The 23,786-nt window shown below is 37.6% G+C and overlaps 1 protein-coding gene across 12 annotated transcripts; it reads left to right on the plus strand.

The window, feature by feature from the left end:
• Window positions 1–7: 7 nt before the first annotated feature.
• On the plus strand, window positions 8–22,646 carry DRAM2 (DNA damage regulated autophagy modulator 2). Of its 12 annotated transcripts, none has more exons than XM_060139371.1 (12): window positions 8–133; window positions 450–581; window positions 780–825; window positions 1,204–1,329; window positions 2,298–2,361; window positions 7,255–7,399; window positions 10,992–11,059; window positions 12,925–13,064; window positions 19,356–19,533; window positions 20,046–20,128; window positions 21,111–21,203; window positions 21,712–22,646. In XM_060139371.1, the coding sequence occupies exons 6-12, from the start codon at window positions 7,269–7,271 to the stop codon at window positions 21,817–21,819; spliced, it is 801 nt and encodes a 266-aa protein (XP_059995354.1). In that variant the 5' UTR covers window positions 8–133; window positions 450–581; window positions 780–825; window positions 1,204–1,329; window positions 2,298–2,361; window positions 7,255–7,268; the 3' UTR covers window positions 21,820–22,646. The 12 variants fall into 12 exon arrangements, with proteins under 12 accessions (XP_059995354.1, XP_059995355.1, XP_059995359.1 ...); XM_060139372.1 differs by having other exon boundaries at window positions 1,207–1,329; XM_060139374.1 differs by lacking the exon at window positions 8–133 and adding an exon at window positions 168–322.
• The last annotated feature ends 1,140 nt before the right edge of the window (window positions 22,647–23,786 follow it).

Consider the following 23,786-nt stretch of genomic DNA (forward strand, 5'->3'; position numbering starts at 1 on the left):
CGCGAGCGCGCACCCCCTAGTGGTGAGCGCGCCCCAGGGCCGGCTTAGCTGCTCGGGTGCGCGCTTTGGGGCCTCTGTCCTGCCGGCAGCCTCCGGAGCCGGCAGTCCTTACAGGCAGGGACATCCAAGCAAGGTAGGCCAAAAAGGGGATGAGGACCGGCCCTAGTTCCCACTAAGGGGTGTATATCAGAGAATGGGATCGGGCGAGTAGGGAAGCGGACGCTGCCGGGAGCCCTCCACCCCCGCGGTGGACGCGCGAGTCGCGTGCCAGCTCGCCCTGCCTCCAAAGACTACGCTGTGCGACGCGCGGGAGAGGGACCAGGTGCTGGCCGGAGCCGCGGGCGGGCTGCGAGGGGGCCTTGGGGAGGGGGGGGGCGGGAGTGGGTGCAGGCTGGGCTCAGGTCTCCGCTACTCACCTTTACGTCCGGGTTCTTGCTCTCTCCCCCCAGCTCCCCTCCTCTCCGCGCCCCGTTTGCCCCAAGCCCGACCGAGCTCTGCCTCTCGCATCTTTTCCCGGCACCAAACAACGCGTTAATCCAGCTCTTCGTCCGAGTGCTTCGCGCTTCCGGAAGAAGGCAGCGGTGAGTGTAAATAATTCTTTGGTTTTATTTGTTTTAAGCGGTTACCGAGAACCTTAGCCCCAGTCCCACGAAACACTGTGGTTGAGTATGCATTCCCTTTGTCACTCCTGGGCTCAGATTCCTTTTTGCGGGGTGGGGGGTAGAAGGGGGAGGAAGGTTTGAAATTGAGGTATGTGGTGACCTTGTGTTTACTCGAAGCTCAAGTCTACGCGGAGTTTTGTCGCGGGAAGCCCAATACAGAAAGGTAAATGGCTGGTCCTTTGTATCCTCACAACCGTGCTTACATTAGGATACATTTACAAAACACCACATTTTCCTAGTTCTCCCAATTTAAATTTGTAAATCAGTACCCAAATGCAGCTCTAATTTGCAGTGCCTCATCAGATTCTCCCCGACTTCTCTCCCTGTAACATTTGATCCAACTTGTAAAACAGTTACTTAATTTTCTAGACTATTTAATTTTTTAACCGTTACGAGAATATTACATTTGTTAGAAGGCCAAATTAGAGTTTCGAAAAATAACCATTTACTATTATGATTTGCATTGGGCATGATTCTGTGTACCTAGGGCTTTATTTCTTCACTTGGAATATCCAGAATTTACTTTTTTATTGTTCCTAAGCAGTCACCACTTAGAGGAGACAGCGTAAGGAATTCATCTTTTCACTGGTGGCATTTAAATATTGGTGAAATTCAAAAATTGTAACTGCAGTTCTGATTCACGGATCTTCAACGAAAGCAGAGATAGGTGAGCGATGCAAGAACATTTTGTTAAACACTTTCACTACTATATGAAGGTTATTCCTGCATATTTTCAAGTATCTTGAAAAGTTTCTTAAATTGTTAACCAATTTTTTTTTTGGTTGGCTGGCAACCAAAATTCTAATTTTGCTTGGCTGGCAGTCAGCCAGCCAAGCTTCCAGCTTTCCAGTGTGATGATACATAGGCAGTAGTAGTCTTCCTCACCTAGTAATTTCTCAGTAGTCCTTAGCAAACTGGTAAACTATTTCAAGCCCTGCTTTTCCTCTAAATTGTCAGTTTAGATAACTAGAACCCTCAAAGCCTAAGGAGATAGGAATCCAAGATGATTCATATATACAAAGAATGAAGTGTTGTCATTCCCCATCCCTGTGGCTAATTGTGGTTGTACAAATCACCTTTCATTATTATATTGTATGCTTACTCTGTACTACTCTAAGGAACAGAACTACCTTACAAATCAGAATACTGAAACTCAGAGAAGCTAAGTAACTTGCCAGAAATCATACAGCTGGGATGTGATAAAGCTAGGATTTGCACTTAGATAAATCTGATCTTACAGCTGTGTTCTTTCCATTGCATCACAGGGACTAGTCAGTGCTTTATTTGGCTTAATAATAAGCTATCATTCTTTCCTCATTATTGTCTTTCCTTCTGTGGGAAGGAACTCAGTGTTTTTCATTTTATTTTATCCTTTTTGAGATCAGCGAAAGATGTCTAATGTGAGAAAGGATGAGAAAATTGATATCCCAGATTTAAAATATTATTTAATTCCAGATGGTACATCATTATAAAATACACAAGTGTTAACTCTTTAAAGAAAAAGAGAAAACGTTAATAATACTATAGCATAGTGTTCTATCCATGAACAATATTGGTGCATTGACTTGAAATTTTACATGTTTTAAAAGCCTGTGGGTCGAAACAACCTCTATTTTCTTTGTGTGTGGATTTCAGGATTTACAAAAGGTGCAGTTTTGGGCAGATTTGAAGACTGGGATTTTGAGAACTTGTAAAACAGGTAATTTGTCTTTTACATTCTAAAAGAGGAACAAACATTTATTGACCATCTATGAGAGCATCTTTACATATATTATCTTATTTAGTTCTTGAATAAACCTCTCTGAAGCGGGTATTATTTTAGACCATTTACTGAAAGTTACCGGTATCAGCAATGTGTTTAGGTTCTTTACTTGTGCTATGTCAGTGTAATTCCTGCAATAATTATCCAGCTTAGTCCAATAGAACTTTTCCACGATGATGGAAATGTACCATATTTTCACCATCCTATATGGTAGCCACTAGACACCTGTGGCTTTTGAGCACTTGAAATGTGTCTAGTACAACTGAGGAACTGAAATTTTAAATTTTATTTTATTTTAATCAATTGAAATTTTAATTTAAATAGCCACATGTGGCTAGTGGTGACTATATTAGACAGTGCAGCTTTTACCAATAATATTATTGCCATTTTTCAAAGGAGAAACTGGTTCAGAGAAATTAATGAAGTTTGCCCAAGTTTGCACAATTTTATTTAAAAAAACGTTTTTGAGCAGAAAAATGTTTTAGGACTGTTAATTTGGCAGTGCACATAGAATGGATGGATGGTAAGAAAAAAATAGGCCAAGAGAATTGAGAATCTGATTTGAGTGTTTACACTGGCAACTAGGAAGAAGAATGGTTGCCAATGACTGAAGGTAGAAATGCCGTCATTTAGCGACAACATGTGAGGGCTTTGGATGAGAAAACCTAAGGTTACTCTGAGAATCTGGAATCTGGAACCTTAGAATCTGGATAGCCTGGAAAAACGGTAGTACGAACAGATCTTCCTCCATTTACAATGGGATTATGTCTCAATAAACCCATTGTACGCTGAAAACATCATAAGTTGAAAATGCATTTAATACATATAACCTACAGGAACACGGTAGCTTAGCCTAGCCCACCTTAAACTTGCTCAAAACACATTAGTCTACAACCATTTTATAATAAGGTGCTGAATATCTCATGTAATTTATTGAATTCTGTACTGAAAGTGAAAAACAGAATGGTTGTCTGGGTACAGAATGGTGGTAAGTGTATCGGTTGTTTACCCTTGTGATTTTTGTGTCTGCCTGGGAGCTGCATCTCGCTGTCACAAGAATATTGTACTGCATATCATTAGCCTGGGAAAAGGTCAAAATTCAAAGTAAGGTTTCGATTGAATGTTTATTGCTTTTGCATCATCATAAAGTGGAAAAATTCTAAGTTGAACTGTCGTTAAGTCAGGGATCTCCTGTACTGTTAACTGAAATGGAAAAATAATGAACCTTTTTGGGATTTACGAGAATTTGGTTTGGGTTATTGAGTAATTTTTATGAGCAAGGCCCTCTTCTCTGCTTGGGCAGAGAAGTGAAATCCCTCACCAAGGATTTTATCCACTTCAGACACCCTCCCAAACTTTTATACTCTAGAAGATAATGAGCTGTAAGAGATGTGCAAATCAAATGTTCTCAGAGGAAGGGGTGTTTATTTCCAGATGCAAAGGGATTAGGGAAGGTTGTGTGTGGAAGATGGTATTTCAGCTTGATTTTGAAGAATAGGAAGGATTTGGACATGAAAAAACAATTAAAGGAAGAGGTCATGTGGGAATTCCCTGGTTGCCTCATGGTTAGAATACCCGGCTTTCACTGCAGTGGCCAGGTTCAATCCCTGGTCGGGGAACTGAGATCCCTGTGAGCTGTGTGGGGTGGCCAAAAAAAGTAAAATAAAATAAAATAGGCTCTCCCATTCTCCCTAGAGGAAGACAGTGCTTTCCCCCAACTTTGAAATGAACCATCGCCTACTTGTCCCTCCAGTGAAATCCTCCGACATCTATCTCTACCACTCCTACTGTCTTCTCTGACATTATCTACTACTCTGGAACCTGGCTGGGACCATTCCTTCCAACATACCTGAGACTAATGTGACCCACAGAATTCTGGGAGTTGTAGTGTTTGTTTGTTTGTTTGTTTTTAAAAAAAGAGGTCATACTTCTAGCAATGGGGTGGACAAAATGTTCTGAAAATCCCTTTTGCCAAAACACTGAAATGCTGAATATATTAGCCTTGTAAATGCATAGCAGTTCACGTAGGAAAGAAACATTCTCAGGACTAAAAAGTCAAAGAGAGCTGACACCAGAGTAGTAAACCAGTAGTGTGTCTCTTTTGGGGCCTTTGAAATAAAGTACAATCAAAGGTAAATGATAAGCTCCCCCTGCTCACCACCCAAGGTAGAGAGATAGAATTCATACCCCTTTGACCTCCCAGGTGTACAACTTCCAGAGACACTATTCACATGATACAGTTTGTGTAGATGATGCCTGTGTGTCAGGGGATGACTTTTTCATAAAAAGTAAAATGTAAATATTTCTACTTGAAATTGTACAACTCATGGCCTTGGAGAACCACCTCCCCCCAAATCAGCCAGGACGCTCAAAAATCTATACACTCAACGAAAGGTGGGCTAGGAAAAATACCTCCTTCCTGGCAAAGGGGGATCACAAAGAAATTTGTTCATTTTCACCACAGCTCCAGGTGGGGGAATAAAGATACCACATAAGAACTTGAAACTACAGGGCCTGTCATCACTCAGATTCATGGTTCAAATTTACTTATCTACATGGTCTAAAAAACCTGGAAGCCAAGAAATTAAAAGTCGGCCCAGGTTCGTAATGTGCCAGAGTGCTTGGCAAAAGTAAATACAGACCCTCCCTGGAATGATTCACCCTTAATCTAAGCCTCTTAGAATACTCCCAGTTAAGATCATCCAAACAGGAGCTCATAGTCAAAAACAGAAAAACACATGTACAAGGGCTGGCAGAACCAACAAATACGGAACTAGACTCCTAAAGATTTTAGAATCGAATTTATCAGAAACAGGGCTTCCCTGGTGGCGCAGTGGTTGAGAGTCCACCTGCCGATGCAGGGGACACGGGTTCGTGCCCCGGTCCGGGAAGATCCCACATGCCGCGGAGCGGCTGGGCCCGCGAGCCATGGCCGCTGAGCCTGCGCATCTGGAGCCTGTGCTCCGCAACGGGAGAGGCCACAACAGTGAGAGGCCCGCGTACCGCAAAAACAAAAACAAAAACAAAAACAACAACAACAAAAAACAAAATAACATTTAAAGAGATGAAGGGAGAAACATGAAAGATTTTAGAAGTTAATCAAAATTTATTGAAATTGAGAATTATTGTCCCATAAACTTATGTTGGGGAAAGTCCTATAGGAATTTGGCAAGGAACTGTCATGATTAGCTAAACAGAAGAGTAAAATTGATGGAATGTTAAGGGCTGACAGGAAAAAAAAAAACAGAAAAGAGATTATGACAATTCAGACAGGAAATTACTCAAATCAAGTTTATAATGGTGACTTTAGGTATAAAGGAAAAGAAACTTATTTGGCAAGATTTAAATGTACATATTTTAGCAGCAAGTCAGATGATCAGAGTAAATGACAAGTACAAGTCAAAAATGGCTGAGGTTTTATTATCTGGAAGGTCAGTCTGAGATGAGGAAGCTGAGCATATTGGAGGATTGTGGAGATTAGAATTGTAAGTTTTTACAGAGTCCTTGGGAAATACTAAATTTCAGTCCATCACACTATGAAAAAATACTCCTCCAAATACGAAATTACTTTCACATGTGTAGGAGTAATTTCTTATAATTTGAAAATATTTCTGTATTTATTCTTTTTAATTAAGTGCATGCAAATACATTAATATTTTCTAATTCATATTATTGACCTCTTATTACTTACTAACATCGTCAGTCTGGAATTTAAGGGAGAAAATGGTGATAAGTGGTATGTGTATATGTAGGCCCTTTCAAGTTTATTGAGGAAGATAGAACCAAACAAGCGAGTAACAGTTAAGTGTGATGAATGACCTGGTTGGGAAAGTGAGCCTGCTGTTGGGAACAAAGCAGGTACACTCAGCTGAAGCTAGAAGAGCTGAGGCTTGAAAATGTATAGCAGTTAACTGGTGGTAGTGGGGCAGGAGGGGCGACACCATAGTAGTCTAGTCATCCAGGCAAAACAACGTGCACCAAGTTTCAAAGGTGCGCAAGAGGGCATGACACACTTGACGATCTGAAAGAAGTTTGCTGCGGCAGTATAGCATGGTGATTGGTGTTAGACTGGAACTGCCTGAGTTTGAGTCCTGTCTCTACTGCAGCCCTATGACCTTGGGCAGTTCTCTTAACCTCTCTAATTCTGTTGTGAGGAGTAAACGAGATCATGTATTTAAGGTGTTTAGTAGCCTTGCTGACACAGTAAACACTGTGTTTGCTTTTGTAATGATGATGAAGATGATGATAGCTAGGGCAAGGAACTAGGAGCAGACAGAACTGGTGGGAGAGGAATACAGAAAGGTTAAGTAGAGATTGGACAACAAAAAGACCTTACAGACATGTTAAGGAGGAAGGACAATTTATAAGGGCATAGGGGAGGCACTAAAAGGTTCTTTGGAGGAGAATAAAGTGGTCAGGTTGGTATTTTAGAATTAGAAGGCTCATTCTGATTTTTCAAGTCAAGTCTAGGTGGTTATAATAATTATCTGGTCAAGAAATGATGGTGGTTTAAGTAGGGTAGTGGCAGTGACGATGGGGAGAACGAGTAGATTTGAGGAAATTTAGGAGGTGGAATAAACAGTCCTTGGTACTTGGTTATGTGTGGAAAGATGGGGGAGAAAGATAGTGTCTAGATATGGCAAGTGGGTGAATCTTGGTTCCATTAACTGAGAAGCTGAAGGAGAGCAGGTGTCAGTAGATGGTGTGGGGGCCGATGAGAAGTGAAACAGCTGAGGATGATAAGTACAAGGTTGTGGGATGGGATGGCTAAAGCAGAATAGATGAAATACGTGTGAATAATCTTTTCTAATTTGTTTTTCTCTGCTTCAGGAGACGTGTTTGAGATGTGGTGGTTTCAGCAAGGCCTCAGTTTCCTTCCTTCAGCCCTTGTAATTTGGACGGCTGCTGCTTTCATATTTTCATATATCACTGCTATAACACTTCACCATGTTGACCCTGTTTTGCCTTATATCAGGTCAGTGAAATGTATTCTTTTATGGAGAATGGTATGTCTCATTCATATTTTAACATTGAACCCAACATTCAATTTTAACATTTTAAAATTCAACTTTTATGTTTGATATTACAACAGTGAAAGGGACATAAAAAGGAAGTTGTATTTGGCTCTTTCTATGTGATAGAGAAATGTGGAGACAGAGGGCTAAGGTTCATTTAGTGAATTGTGACACCTCAGTGCCTTGTCTTCCAAATAACTATTTGAGGTCTCAGAAGACAGAATTGGAATTATTCTCCCCTTACCATTAAAAAATGCTAGAGCAACAATAATAATATTAAAAAATAATGATAATGACAAACATTAATTGATCCACTTACTGTGTACAAGGTAATGTTCTAAGCATTCTTCAGGTCTTAAATAATTGAATCCTTACAGCCACCCTTTGAGGCAAGGACTATTACCCCCAGTTGGTAGAGGAGGAAATAAGGTCCAGGGAGATTAAGTTGTTTGTCCAAGGGCACATGACTCAGTAATTAATGGAACCAAGATTCAGTTTGACTGGGCCATTTGATTCTAGAGACTGTGCTCTTACTCTTTTTTTTTTTTTTAACATCTTTATTGGAGTATAATTGCTTTACAATGGTGTGTTAGTTTCTGCTTTATAACAAAGTGAATCAGTTATACATATATGTATGTTCCCATATCTCTTCCCTTTTTGCATCTCCCTCCCTCCCACCCTCCCTATCCCACCCCTCCAGGCGGTCACAAAGCACCAAGCTGATCTATGACATGTTGCCTAGATCTTTCTGACACATTAAGTATCTAAATTTATTGATAATAGTTTTGAAATTTCAAAACTACTCATGATGTAAGTATGGGTACTCAATTGCATGTGCTATGTCCATAACCCTCTTCCCCCCCCAATTATAAAGGCAATATGTGCTTATTGTAACAAATTTTAAACACTATTAGAGTGATTATAAAAATAAAAAGTGAAAGACTCTTCCAGCCTCCCTCTAGTTCCTGCCCTTCCAGAGGTGATTAATGGTTTGGTTGATTTCCTTCCAGAGTTTGTTTTGTTTTGTTGTAGTTGTTTCATTTATTTATTTGTTTACCTTCTGAAAAATAACCTTTCCGACCCAGAAAATAGTGAACTTTTAAAGGATGATAAACCAAAAGGCTAACTTTATCTTCTTTAAATGTCAAGAAGAGGTCAGGGCATTGCCATTACATTTGTTGTTACCACTATGGTATGGCGTAGCACAAAGGACACCAACAAATTGAGTCCACTTTGGGAAGATTTACAAAATCCAAAGGTATTTTAGAATTTAAATTTCCAGTTCTAGGAATAATTTTGATAAGTAGTCACCTCTGTTTACCACTCTGCTAGAGGGACATGCAGCTTAAGGAGCCAGTTCATTCTTTAGTAATTCCAGGAGAGCATACATATTCCTGAGCGTCCTTCAGCATTTTTATTTCCCCTTAGAGAACTTGTCTGTTTGAGTTCTTTTTCACTTTCAGTTCTCTAATGGTACTGCATGTGATTCTCTGATCGATATGACCCCAGGCACTTCCTTTTCTGTCTCTGTCCTTCTACCTTTTAACTTTTTTGCAAATGAACTTAGTATTGTTGCACGGGGAACTTTCTCCAACATTCTAATATATTTAAATTCAGTGGTTGAGTTAGACTAGGTACTCTGCAGAATTCCTTTCAGTTCATAGACCCTACCTAAAAGGCTTAATTATTAAAGTCCCCAAAAGACATAACCAAATATAAATTTCACTTCAAAGACAATTCACAATTCAAAGACAATTCTACTGCAAGTGTACTTCAGGTGTTCTCTTAGTTCAGGTAGTGAATGCTCAAGTAGGGTGCATGAGACTAGCCACTGGGGTATAAGAAGAATTTTTTAGAACTTCTATGTATTTTTTATTTCAAAATATTTAAACTTACATTTGGGAATTCCCTGACAGTCTAGTGGTTAGGACTCCACACTCTCACTGCTGAGGGCCTGAGTTCAATTCCTGGTCAGGGAACTAAAATCCCACAAGTCACTCGGTGCGGCCAAAAAAAAAAAAAAAAAACTATTTAAACTTATATTTAGTATATGTATAATAATATGATAAATAACATATAATGATGATCAGACAATTTTTTTTTGGACGGTGTGTGATCAAAATAGTTTGATGACTACTGGGTTGAAGTGCGATGCTGATGGATGTTTTCACTTCTAGGCCAGTTTGTCATTCCGATCCAGAGCACACTTAGCCAGCCATCTTGGAAGTGCATGCTGTTATTTACTTATGGGGTAATCCAGAACAGGAGCATCATTTGGAATATGACTGTTAAAATTATGGATTTTTTTTCTGATTATAAGAATAATACATATGCATTATTCTTGAAAACTTGAAAGGTAGAAGGAACGACAACAACGAAACATAATCCCCACTCCCTGAAGATGATCAAAGAGTAACAAAATCTTTTGTGTCTGAAGAAACATTTTAGAGTGGGAAGGAGCAATCCTTAGAATTCATATTTGATGCTTTACTTTTCCTAAACCTAATCCAAATGTTCGCCAAATCTTATTGATTCCTTAGCGGATATGACTTTCCATTTCTTTTTTATTCCCATTACATTGTCTGAGTTGAGATCCTTCTTACCTCTTTCCTATAGTACTTCAATTTGAGGCTAAAGACTTTGTCTTTTTAATCTTTTCAGTAGCTTGAGAGAAGGGGAAGGAACTAACATTTACTGGGTGTCCCTTGTGTGTCTGCTGCTGTGCTAGACACTTCACATGCACAACCACAGTTTTGTTTCCTCATGTTGATCTGATGAGGCTGGGAGGGAATTGATAGCCCCATTTCACAGATAGGGAACCATCTTAGGTATATAAAAGAATGTTCTCAAGGTTCCCCAGTTGTAGTAAATGGTGGACTATTAATCAGGATCTATGCATTTCACCCTGCGCTGAAAGACAGGCATGTAACAGACATATTGCAGCACAGCGTGATCTGTGATTTTAATAGAAGTCTGGACTGAGAGCTGTGTGAGTCAGCAAGGCTGTCTTGAGTGGAATCTCTAGAAGGGTAAGGGCTTGGTCTCTTGTACTTACCACTGTGTTCCTGTCCCTAAAATGCTGTCTGACAATGCTGGCAGGTGCTTGATAAATATTTTTTAAAATTAATCAGGAAACGATTAGGTGTTAATTGAATTATAGGCGAGAATAACAGATGCCAAAAGAATCATGAAAGGTCCTTTGGTGTTTAGAGAATATTCAGGTGAGACAGGTAAACGTGCCGCCTGACTGATGTAAGTTAATAATGCAGCCTTAACATAATAAGGATAGCTTTGTTATCAAATCATAGTGATTTCTATTATGTGAAAAAGAAATAACCTTAAGTGATATAAGAAAAAAGTGAACAAGGCAATTATTGCGAGCTCAAATTATCATGTTCTTATTATAAAATTATGTAAGAGTTGAGCTCATAGATTTATAAAAAGATAAAGGATTTGAAATAACCCCTTTTGTTTCTTACCCCTTAGAAGAAATACATGTGTATACTAAATCTAATATGAGAAATCCTCATACCTTTTTTTTTTTTCTTTCAGTGACACTGGTACAGTAGCTCCAGAAAAATGCTTGTTTGGGGCAATGTTAAATATTGCTGCAGTTTTATGTAAGTAGTGAGAGTGGTTTTAACAATCAAAATTAATAGCTGAATTGCCCTTTTCTTCTTTCAACACTGTTGGGTTATTTATTTTACTTTCTAGTTACAATTGAAGGAATGTTATCACTAAATCATTGATCACAGATATGTTTCTTTTAAAGTAAAAATTTCTAGAAATGCTAAATTATGGAAATCTTTTAAAAATACCTATAAGGCTATTTGACTACTATATAAATAGAACTTGTAAAGTATAACCAAATATACTTGCTTATAGAAGTTGTAAAGTATAACCAAATGTTCCTTGAGGCCCTAAGTGGATTTCTTAAGCAACCAATAAAGGACAAAGAGCTGTAAACACACTGACCACAGCTGACCCCAACAAAATTCCTTTAAGATAAACACTTCAGAAGTTTGAGAATAGCTATGGAACCGTGTTTTGATTTTTGAGTGATATTCTAATGCCAAAGAAATTGAGTTCTACTACAGTATTTTACATTCCTGTTCATTATTTTTTGAAATTAATTAATTAATTAATTTATTTTTGGCTGTGTTAGATCTTCGTTGCTGCACGTGGGCTTTCTCTAGTTGCGGCTAGTGGGGGCTACTCTTTGTTGCGGTGCACGGGCTTCTCACTGCTGTGGCTGCTCTTGTTGCGGAGCCTGGGCTTGAGGCACATGGGCTTCAGTAGCTGTGGCACTCAGGCTCCATAGTTGTGGCACACAGGCTTAGTTGCTCCACGGAATGTGAGATCTTCCCAGACCAGGGATGGAACCCGTGTCCCCTGCATTGGCAGGTGCATTCTTAACCACTGCGCCACCAGGGAAGTCCCTGAACCAATTTTTTTATTAATGGTTTACTAAAATAATACTTCTTCCATCAATCGTGATTGTTTAAAATATTTGCATTTTTCCATATGATGTTTATTATTTGGTCAGGTCAAACATTGAAGTTAAAAAAATGATTCTTAACCAATAAGGACAGTCAAGTGGGTTTTATTTTTCTGTGTAAACGACTGCTATATCTGATTGAGCCAAGTTGTAGTAATTTGAAATAAAATGAAATGGGAGCAAGGCAAATAATCCTTCAGTGTTTTTTGCCTTTCATTTTATATGTGTTCTAGACCTAATTACTTTAGATTTTAATGCTAATCATATAGAATATTTTGTGTTTTATGTAAAATTTATTTCTAGAGATTTTCAAAAAACATCAAACTTAATCTCTTAAATTTTTGCTAAATTTTTTTAAAATAAATAAATTTATTTATTTATTTTTGGCTGCATTGGGTCTTCGTTGCTGCGCGTGGGCTTTCTCTAGTTGCGGCGAGCGGAGGCTACTCTTCGTTGTGGTACGCGGGCTTCTCATTGAGGTGGCTTCTCTTGCTGAGGAGCATGGGCTCTAGGTGCACGGGCTTCAGTAGTTGTGGCATGCGGGCTCAGTAGTTGTGGCTCGTGGGTTCTAGAGCACAGGCTTGGTAGTTGTGGCACACAGGCTTAGTTGCTCCGTGGCATGTGGGATCTTCCCAGACCAGGGCTCCAACCTGTGTCCCCTGCATTGGCAGGCAGATTCTTAACCACTGTGCCGCAAGGGAAGCCCTTTCCTAAATATTTTTAATATGAGGGCTACGGGAGGCAAACGACTTGCTCAGTCACACAGAGGTAGCAGTAGTTTCACAATGCAACCTTAAAAGTTCTTTAAAATCTACAGCCGTTTTTTTTTCTGTTTGTTTGTTTTTTTATTGTTTTTTCTTCTATCAGATTAGCTTTAAAAGGAAACTCTATGTTTCTGGATAGCAGTGACCTTTGTGAGCTCTTTATTGGCAACTTTATTCCTTAGTTATTTATTACTTTGTTGTTTTTCCGATTATCTCTTCCCAGGCATTGCGACCATTTATGTTCGTTATAAGCAAGTTCATGCTCTGAATCCTGAAGAGAGTCGTATCATCAAATTAAACAAGGCTGGCCTTGTACTTGGATTACTGAGTTGTTTAGGACTTTCTATTGTGGCAAACTTCCAGGTTTGTGTTTTAGCTCAGCACAGGTATTTTCCTGAAGTACATAAAAATACATGCTAAGAAAGTTAACGTGAAAGATTCAGTTACATGTAGTTATTGTTTTTTGCCTTAACAAAATGGAATCCACTGCCTTTAAATTACTTGACCCTCTTAGAAATTAGAAAAATTCATTCTCAGTAATCTTCTGAACAAATACAAATTATTATAACTTTTTAAAGATCCTCGGGACTCTTTACTTACTAGATTCTTTATTACTACTTAGTTGGAAATTACTCCAAGACCAGAGAGAATTGACATAAATTATAAGTGACACAATTACAGACTTAAACTCTTTTTTTATTATGCCTAACAAGTCACACTCATTTAACTCTTTTATATTCTTGTTTAGATGTTCCTGTTTATTGCCTGCATCCCTAGGTGCCCAGCCACTTAAATGAGGAAGTCAAGGGAGGAGCTATAGCTTTTCCAGTTTTTTTCTCAGGGAATTCTTTATGTTAAGGTAGCAGTCAGCCTTCAGCAAATATTTGTAAAGTCTCCACGTTCCTTTCTACTGACATTCTTTCAGAGGAGTCTTTGGTAATACCAGCTGCATCCTAAGCATATGGTGCTTTTTTTATTAATCCCTGCAGTCTTTAGAGTTTCAGTCTATACATTTGGTAACCTGTTTCGACATCTAGTAGCTATTCAGACATACAAACACACCCTCATCATACAAATACATGTATAAAGGCATATTCCATCTCTCTTTTTTATTCAAAGTTCTCCATTCCTATAATGCTTCTGATTGAATGCTCCTATTTTTCAGTTTTTTAGTAATGGTTAATACTAGTAAACTCTTTAAGTATAATCCAAGTGGATATTAGGGTAATGCTTGCTGCTATAACGAAGTCCAAAATTTCAGTGGCTTAACACAATTGAAGTTTGTTTAATTTTTATTGGAGTATGGTTGCTTTATAATGTTGTGTTAGCCGCCACTGCACAACAAAATGAATCAGCCCTACACATACAGCACAATTGAAGTTTATTTCTTACATACATGCATCCAGTGCAGGTATTTTTGGTTGATAGATGGCCTTCCTCCCACAGTGATTTAAGGCCCAGACACTGTCCATCTTTGGGCCCTGCAATTCCCTAAAACTCTGTGGTCTTCTGCATCTAGCTGCCTGAAACAGTCAAAGAGAACATGCACAATTCACCCCTACTTCTTAGAAACTTGGACCTGGCAGTGACTCGCATCATTCCACTGGCATTCCTTTTTGCTAGATGTAAGAGGGGCTGGGAAATGTAATCTTGCTGGGCATCAGTTCCCAGGGCAACTCTATACTATGGAAGGGACACAAAAACTTTTGTAGACAACTAGCTAGCTGTCTACCACAAATAGGGTCCTGCTTTCCCTAATCAGTTTGTATAGCTCAGTGTTTAAAAAAGTCATTTGGAGGTTTTTAGTATATGGATAGTGATTCTTTGCTCCAGTTATCCCTTGATCAGTTTAACAATATCTCATGACTGTATGGTAAAAATGGATTCCAAAGTGACCTCCACATATAGCATACTATTCCTGTTAGTAACTAATACTTTTTTACACAGTCCAGTAAATTCCAATGGCAGTTCCTAATAGCACCCATTGCAAATTATTGCTGGACCCTATTTATAAGCAGACCCTGTAGCATAACCTACATATCAAACAGTTCTCCTTCCTTCCTTTCTAATGTAAACTTTCACTGCTTATTTAAAGTGGTGAATGCATTGTCTCTTTCTCCTGTCCCCACTTCTCTCTTGCAGAGATAAACTCTAGTTGATTCATATATGGAAAAATTGTACACAAACCAGGTCTATAAATGGTTTACAGTTAGAGAGCTTAACTTGGAAGAGAGGCAAGAACTTTGTTTTAAAGTAGGGACTTGTTGGTTTTATCTCTTAAATATTTCTTGAAAACATCTGCTTCTCTCCATTTTCATTTCTATTGTCTCTGCCATCTCCTTCTCAACCAGTTTAGATTTCATCACCTCTCCTCTGGATTACTGCCCTAGCCTCCCTAATAGTTCCTCTGCATTCACTGTTACATCCCTTTAATTTGATGCCTCAGCCAAAGTAATCTTTTGGAAATATATGTACACCTCATTCTGTTTCCTTGTACCACTGTTTAAAGCTCACAGGTCCAAGGTCACATGAAAAGAGATAGAATCAAGAGAGCAAAAAATAATTTGTTAAACTGCCAAACTGCTTAATTAACTCAAAGGTCTTTTGTGATCTGGCTACTTTCTACCTGTCTGGCCTCATTCTACATCATTCCCCTCCTAATATTGTACATAACACGGGGTCTTTCTGTGTTCCTTAAATAAGACCGGTTTACTCTGTTTCATACATTGTTTCTTCTGTTGCACATTCCACAGCCCCAAGCCTAAATAGATGTAGGCAGACTATATTTCCTCAGGGAAGTCTTTTTTTGTCAATAGATTTCCTCCTATATATTTCAGGTTTTCTTTCTTTATGTTCTCCAGGCCTCTGGAAACTAATTCTGTGCAGCACTTTTTATAGTCTAATTTTTTATCTATGTTTTTTAGATTTATTTAAAAAAATTTTAGTTGATATATTTCCACTAATTATAGCTCAGTGGTTTTGTTCACCATTGTATATCCAGCACCTAACAGAGTACTTAGCACAAAAACTCTGACTTAAAAAAATACATATTTAATTTCTTTGAAAACAAGTGTGTATAAAAACACGCAGCAAGGGACTTCCCTGGTGACCCAGTGGTTAGGACTCTGCACTTTCACTGCTGAGGGCCCGGGTTCAGTCCCTGGTCGGGGAAGTAAGATCCTGCAAGCCTCACAGCCACAAGAAAAAAAAACATGCAGCAAAACAAATATGTGTCCTCAGTGCCTAGGAATATTTCCCTTCCTAATGTCTACTGAAATAAAAACGTACAACGTGAGGGATGTGAGTTGCAGTTTTATTGGGGACTTACTGAGGACGATAGCCCGGAGGCAGCCTCTGAGATAGCTCTGAGAGACTGCTCCAAAGAGGTTAAGGGGGGAGGTCAGCATATATGTGTTATTGGAGAAAGGGTACGTGCTGTCAAACACACATCTCAGTAGAAGGTCTCTGCTAGTCACAAGGCACAGATATCTTAGTTAATGATCTTAGTGCTTTTCTAAGTATGGGAAGAAGCAAGAAATTGGGTTCATAAAATTGTCTCCTGAAAACATCTAACTGTCTGAAGGCCTGTTCTGCCAGTTTCCACAGAGCAGAGTGCCTCATTCCTGATCTCTGCCCTGAGCTCCTTTCAGAGTATGTTGAAGGTCAGTGACTACCGTGGCTAATGACTCAATCCTTGTAGGGCCAGATGGCGAGCGACATTCTTTAGTTGGCACTAGGATATTCATCCTCAAGGAAACTTGAAAGGGATAACTAGGCAGAAATCGATGTTAATTTTCTAGGGCTGTCATAACAAAATACTACAATTTGGGTGGCTTAAAAATAACAGAAATCTATTCTCTCAGAGTTCAGGAGGCCAGAATTCTGATATCAAGGTGTTGGTAGGGTTGGTTCCCTTTTGGGGGCTCAGAGGGAGAATCTATTCCATGTCTCTCTCCCAGCTTCTAATAATTCTTGGCATTTCTTGGCTTGTGGCAACATAACTCTATAATTTATGCCTCTGTTGTCACATGACATTCTCCCTTCCTAGAAAATTTATCCTCATGGAGACTTTGGAAGGAATAAAGATTAGTTCTTAAATTTTGTTAACTGCTTTTAGGTGAAGATTACAGGCCACTCAATACATAGTTTTTAAGTTCTATAGCAAACATTTGCCCCTGACCACACATATCTCTGTAATTTCTCTGTCTTTGTCAAAGAATACCTTTTTGTCTTTGTTAAATGATATATTTTTAAAGAAGGTAAAATCGTGACTTTTGTACATGTCAAAGATTGTATTTAATTTACTAATGAGAGGAATAGTAGGTAATACAAACCACTTCAAAAGAGAAATCAAAGTACCACACATTTATAATCAGATAAGGAATGCTCAAATGAATTTACAGATAGATGCAAAGCTAGCAAAACTGGTCATTATTCACAGAGTGATAGTCAATTTCATTCAATAGGACACAATATGCATTTCTATTCATATGGATTATTTGTGTTATTATGCATTTTCAATAAGTTAACTTTTGTCTATACACATAATATCCATCATTGCACAAGTTCTCTCTGCAAAATAGCCTAATCAAAGACAAGTAAAATTCACACTTCTGTAGAACCATTCCCAGAGGCTCTAGTATTCCATTGAAAGAATAATCTCTTGCCCGTTTCAAGATCTTTTGTTATTTTCCTAGTCTCTAAAATGACAAAATTGAGTGGATTAAGCAGAAGTGCTGGCCAGTTAAAACCAGTTTTATATACCTCTCTTTTGATTATAAAAATACAGTAGTAAATGCTCTCCATTCTTTATTTTTCTTTTTAACTACAGGATTTTGTTGATGGAACTGTGTACTGATCACATGTGGGCATTGGTCAGGCTGTATCTGTATTTAGCTTCATCAATATATGAATGAAAAACATTGCCTGCCATTTCCGTAAACAAAGGGTATTGCAGCCATCAAGCCACTACAGCCACCCGGGCAGTGAGCCCTGAGGAAACTCAGGATGGAGACAGATGGGTGGCGTGCAGCCACCCACCAACGGTACACCCTGAGGGGACTCAGGATGGGGCTGGATACTGGCCCTAGACAGCTAAGGTGCTTATCAATGGAATGATTTCAGTGAGCCCCTGACTCTTGCATCTTCCCAAACAGAAAAGCACAAAATTAATTTGAGATACCTGGTTTTCTTTAATTAACAGTAATTTTCTTTGTTGTAAAACTCCTATATGTCCTGGCTCCTCCCTTTTGTCTTGAAGCAGTCCCTTAGAGCCATGTGAGAGGCTGCCTCTTGGGCTTGAAGTCTTCAGAAAGTTTGCCAAATAAAATATAATTCTCAACTTTTAGGTTGTGTTTTTTTTTCTCTTCAGTCGACAAATATATGCGAGAATATTTTTATGGAGAAAAATTCACCCATATTCTTGCTCTTAGCCCTAAAATAGTCAGTTTCATTTTTGCAGCCTTTATCCATATATCTACATATATAGGTAAATTCACATGAACCAAGAAGATATTACCATTTTGTATTATGTTTTATGGGTGCTGAATGTTTTTTTTTTCTTTGTTACCCAGAGTGGTAGTAACAATGACTTTTTTTCCCTTCCCAATTTTCATAACTTATTGCCAGTTAAAACACCCCAAACCTTATCGAAGTAGCACTTTCTCTCTCCAAAAGGAAACCAATGCCATTGGCAAATAAATTGTTACCTTTTCTTTCTTTTTTTTTTTTAACATCTTTATTGGGGAATAATTGCTTTACAATGGTGTGTTAGTTTCTGCTTTATAACCTTTTATTTCTTTATACTAGAAACTTCTTGTACCTTCAACTAAAAAAGTGGACTCTGTGAATTAGCACAGTTGATTGTAGAAGGAGGGAACCAACCCCTAACCTAACCTCTCTTCTCCTGTTACCTTCGTCATACCCTCTTTACCAAGTGCTGCATAGTACCTTCTCAAGCAAATGACATACAGACAGCATCAGTTTAGAAAAATACAGTTCAACCAAAGGCCTTTGATAGTAGAATTTTTGGTGAACTACTGTCATCACTTTTAAACAGGGACATATACAGTAAAATGTAAATGGATACTGATAAGAGTAAGGCAAAGGAAAAAAATTAATTAAAAAGTGAAAACAAAGAGTAAGGTAAAGGAGAAGATAACTACAATTTATGGTAATCCCTCATTGTATAATTTATCAAAACCAATCAAACTAGAGACAAGGGGGGATGTTTTAATTTGTTGAGCCTTTAAATTGCATTTAGATTTTAATTAGGTTTAAGTTGAGACTCCCTACCCCCTGCATTCCCAAGCATCCTAGTCTTCTTTAACTTGTTCTACTCTTTCTATAACCCATATCACCATTTAGTATACTATGGAATTTACTTATTTCTAAAGTTTATTATTTAATGTGTAAATGAATAATTACTATCATGTTTTCAGTAGTAGCATATGAAGTAATATGGATTACTGTAATTCTCAGGTTTATGCTGAGTACTGAGGGAAAATTACTTCAGGAAATAATTTGTAGAATCTGCAGAGCTTTTCCACTCAGTGAATGTCCTATTGAAATCGCTGGGCTTGTGCTTTTAAATATTGTGTTGTCGATGCGTTTGGGGTTTCTTTTATTTACTTATTTCTTCCTTTTACTTCTCAGAAAACCACCTTTTTTGCTGTACATGTATGTGGAGCTGTGCTCACCTTTGGCATGGGCTCATTATACATGTTTGTTCAGACTATCCTTTCCTACCAAATGCAGCCCAAAATTCACGGCAAACAAGTCTTCTGGATCAGACTACTGTTGGTTATCTGGTGTGGAGTAAGTGCATTTAGCAGTATCCTTTGCTGTAGAATGTGGCTACACTTGGAATTGAATAACAAAACTTAAGTGAACATTGTTGGCATATTGTAAGTAGGCCTTTTGTGGGTGATATTCTTGGGTTTAGTAAACCCTAAATCAAAGAATTTGAAACGTGAAATTCAAATATTTACATGGTACCTAGTGACTGAGCTAGAAACAAAGATAATGTCTAGCCTAATCATACTTACTTCAAAGACAGGAAGGATTAGTTAGTGCCCTCCTTGAGAACAATTATGTAGCAAAAGTTTATGATAGAACTAATGAATTATTGAGCAAAGAGGGATTGACTATGCATCATAGTAATCTTCTGGGCACATTTTAAATTTTACTACTGCCATGTAACATGATGTCTTCAAGAAATGGGTTTGGACCTTGGAAACAAATGTATGTGTAATCCTTTTATATCTTTAAAGAGATTTTTGTTTTGTTTTAAATTAAACTTACAGGTCTTCCCTGAGATTCTTCCTTGACTTACTTTTTTTACAGTGCTGACTTGTTCATCACTTTTGTACAGTGGCAGTTTTGGTGCTGATATAGTACAGAAACTCCATTGGAATCCTGAGGACAAAGTAAGAACTGAGAGTCTATAAAACTTAGTTTTATAGTAAAGATGACTGTTTGGTTGATTTTGATGTATTTGTCATTTCACTACTAACAATAAAAGTTTTTCAGTAGAAGAATCAGTGATGTCTTAGGATTATTTTCTATAAATGATAGAGTTTATGTAGAACCATCCACATTCTCCTGTCACTTTGTGGTCTGTGAACATTTTCAAAATCTGAAGAGAATTGTGATGGCAAAGAGTTTTCTCAGAAATTGACTCCTCTAGAGGTGGATATAGTATGCAGTATATCTGACTGAAATCTTTTATTAGTAGAATACTTGTTTTCTGAATTGAAAAAAATTTCTTTTCCTACTTTTTGTTATCTGGAAGTTTATTATTATGGACTCTGCATTTGGGTTCCAATATAGTGGATATCTGAATGGACATAGCATCTCTGATACTGAGAAAAAGCGAGGTGGGACATATACTTGAATAGGTAATAAAATGAGTCCATCTGTTTTCACAAACCACTCAGGTGGCATTTTATTTTAAATTATTTTTAAAGAATCAGCCCTAGATAGGACATGTTTGTGAGAATGACTAAATGAAATAATTTACTAGGTTCTCCTAATTAAAATCCATATATTATTTAATGCTCAAAAAATGGCACTAAGTTTATCATGAGCATCGTTTACTTAAACTTTTTTTAGTGGCATTTAATGACTCGTGGCTTTGGGAAAGGTAGTAACTTCTTGGTTGTAGAGTAGAAGTTCTCCTGTCTTAGTTATTCAAATGAAAATTTTACTTGCTGTGGATGAAACTATGATAGATCATTTAGGACTATTTCTAATGTCTGCCTTTAATTCTAGAGATATGTTAAATAAATCAGGGGTTGATATTCAGAACGCAGATTGGTTTATAAATATTACAGGTTTCTTATTTGAGAAAAATTATAGATCATTTGAATGAAATTTCATAGAATTATTCTTTTTTTGTTGTCACTTAAGGGTTATGTGCTTCACATGATCACTACTGCAGCAGAATGGTCTATGTCACTTTCCTTCTTCGGTTTTTTCCTGACTTATATTCGTGATTTTCAGGTAAGGAAATGTAGAATTAGATTTATGCAGTCAAACCTCCTTCAGGTGGAATAAGAAAGCTTTCTATAGCAACTCTTGCCTTTTCGAAAATTAACTTCTTAAGCGGTGATGCTGGAAGAGGAACTTCTCAGGTGAATTGTTTCTATGTTTCGAGAAATAGTGTTTTGTTAGCAAGGTCCAGTCTTGAAAATAGGGTTGTAAAACAACTGAATTTGCAGAAATTCAGAGAACTTTTATCAACTCCGCCTACATTTACATAGGCCATCCTCAACATTTAGTTTTACCGATTCCTCATAGAAACCAAAGAACACCAAGGAACTTTTGAGGAAAGAAGCTTATTTTTCCCATTTCTGTTGGTACTACAGCAGTACAACAGCTGTCTCTCTCTTGTTACTCATTAGAATTGATTTACATTCCTAATCCCAAAAGGTATTCCTCAGAAAATATTGAACGTGTGATCTGTCTTTAAGGAGCAAACTTCTGTATGTAATGTTCTTTTCTGTTCCAGAAAATTTCTTTACGGGTAGAAGCCACTTTACATGGATTAACCCTCTATGACACTGCTCCTTGCCCTATTAACAATGAACGAACACGGCTACTTTCCAGAGATGTATGATGAAAGGACAAAATATACCTATGGTGATTATGATTCTCAGGGATTGGGGAAATATTCATGAAAGTTACTTATTCTGCTCTGAAATTTTCAACCAGTTAATCAAGGCTGACAGTGATATCAAAGAATCCTGATAATCAAGAGACATGAATTAAGCCATTTGGTGTTGTTTTAAAGGATATCTTCAAGAGGACCGTGAAAAAACATTTATGCCTATACTTTTTTATCCCAGAAAATAAAACCAAAGGACTACAAAATTGTAGATTTTTTTCTACTTTTTTAAGAGAAACAACCAGAAGTGCACCAAGCAGTCTGCAAAATCCAGCTTCTCACATTTTAAAAAACATTACAAATCATATTTTGTTTGGAGCACTTATGTGAGATATGTTTCAGGACCCCAAATAATCAGCAGTGCTCAACAGCTCCTTTAAAATTGGGTTTTGAAGTAATAGTTTTACCATGTTAATACATTTCTTATAGTCTTTATAAAATTTATTTCGTCTGGAATCCAACTTTAAAGGGAAGCAGACCTGAATTCATGTGAGCACTTTTATTGCTTAAGCTTTGCACAAGAGATTCTGTAGATATTGATTTGATTCCTGCCACAAGGCCAGATAGTGTGCTAACTGGTGTATACACATGCTTGTGATAGTTTCATGAAGCTTAGTCTCTGATATGAGATTTTAATTACTAATGAATGAGAAAAGTAGCTATAGTAAATTTATTCCAGTTGTGTTTTGCATAAGACAATGGTTAGTGTTCCTACACAAGTCTGAGAAGTTTGTGAATAACAGTAAGTATAATTAAAATAAAAGTCACCTCAAACTGCACTCAAGAGTGAAGATTTTCATTTATAGCAAATTATAATTACTTGAAAAAGCAGCCTTGAACAGGCAAATGGTGAGCCTTTTTTAATGGGATGTGATCTTTATATTATACAACCCAAATTCTAAAGGACAATATCAGCAACCCAGAAAAACTAGGTACAGAATAATTGTGATACATGCATCTACCAAAATAATTTTCTTTCTCTCTGGTCATGCAAGTGATTGGATAGCTTCTACTTGGATCCTTATCTGTGCAGATAGAGAATGGTTTACAGATGCCAGATAAAATTCAAAAGAAGAAAATGCTCATCTGGAAGTGCCCAGTGACAAACTGGTTTGCAAAAGAATCTCTGACGAAGATTAACAAGTTTTATCTTTTTAGAAGAATTGGGTCCATAGCCAGAATAAAAGATAGTAAGAAAAAGTTTAAAGTGTAAGAGGGAGCAATTTTAGGAAAAATGGTTATATGGTGGAAACGTAGATCTCAATTATGAAAAGGTTGCTAGTTATAGGACTCTAAATAGTATTTCTGAAGACTTCTGGACTCATAAGAGAGAAAATGGAATAAAATACTGTTTAGCTATTTCAAGCATCAGTGAACATGGGAGACATTTCAATAAACATTGATTGAAATCTGGCATCACTAGAAAAAAATTGTCAATACAAACCATAAAACATTTTTATCATGCCTCTGAAAATCATGGTGCAACCACATCTGGGAAACAGCATCTAGTCCTGATTGCTGTCCCTCAAGGAAATGTAATTCCAAGTTGTGAAGGACCATGGTATGGTAAGAGGGAAATTGATAGAATCAAAGTTTATAAGATTATAAATTATGTGTGGGGGAGATGGCACAGGGAAGCACATGGACTTGTACATCCATACTAGAATATTAGACTTAGAGGTATACTAACAACATTAAATTATTTTAAAACAAAAAATATTACTTGGATAGTATTTTAATTCCATTATTTAACTTTTACCTTTAGAAATAACATGGGCTGAAAATATGAATAAGTTCAAAAAGGGATTATAAATAAAGAGATTTTTGAATGTGCCTTCATCCCTCATCTTAAGGCTGAATTAGTGGAAGACAACCATATCCTACCTCAAAATATGCCTTGCCACCACTGTCAGATATAG

Source organism: Lagenorhynchus albirostris, chromosome 2 (genome assembly GCF_949774975.1).
Source record: "Lagenorhynchus albirostris chromosome 2, mLagAlb1.1, whole genome shotgun sequence".
In the NCBI taxonomy this organism is placed as follows: domain Eukaryota; kingdom Metazoa; phylum Chordata; class Mammalia; order Artiodactyla; family Delphinidae; genus Lagenorhynchus; species Lagenorhynchus albirostris.

Coding starts and splice junctions, on each gene's coding strand:
- DRAM2 (XM_060139371.1), top strand. CDS start 7,269: ATGTGGTGGTTTCAGCAAGGCCTCAGTTTCCTTCCTTCAGCCCTTGTA. Junction 19,534..20,045: donor TGGAGTAAGTGCATTTAGCA/GTATCCTTTGCT, acceptor CTTTTTTTACAG/TGCTGACTTGTTCATCACTT. Junction 21,204..21,711: donor CTTATATTCGTGATTTTCAG/GTAAGGAAATGT, acceptor TTTCTGTTCCAG/AAAATTTCTTTACGGGTAGA.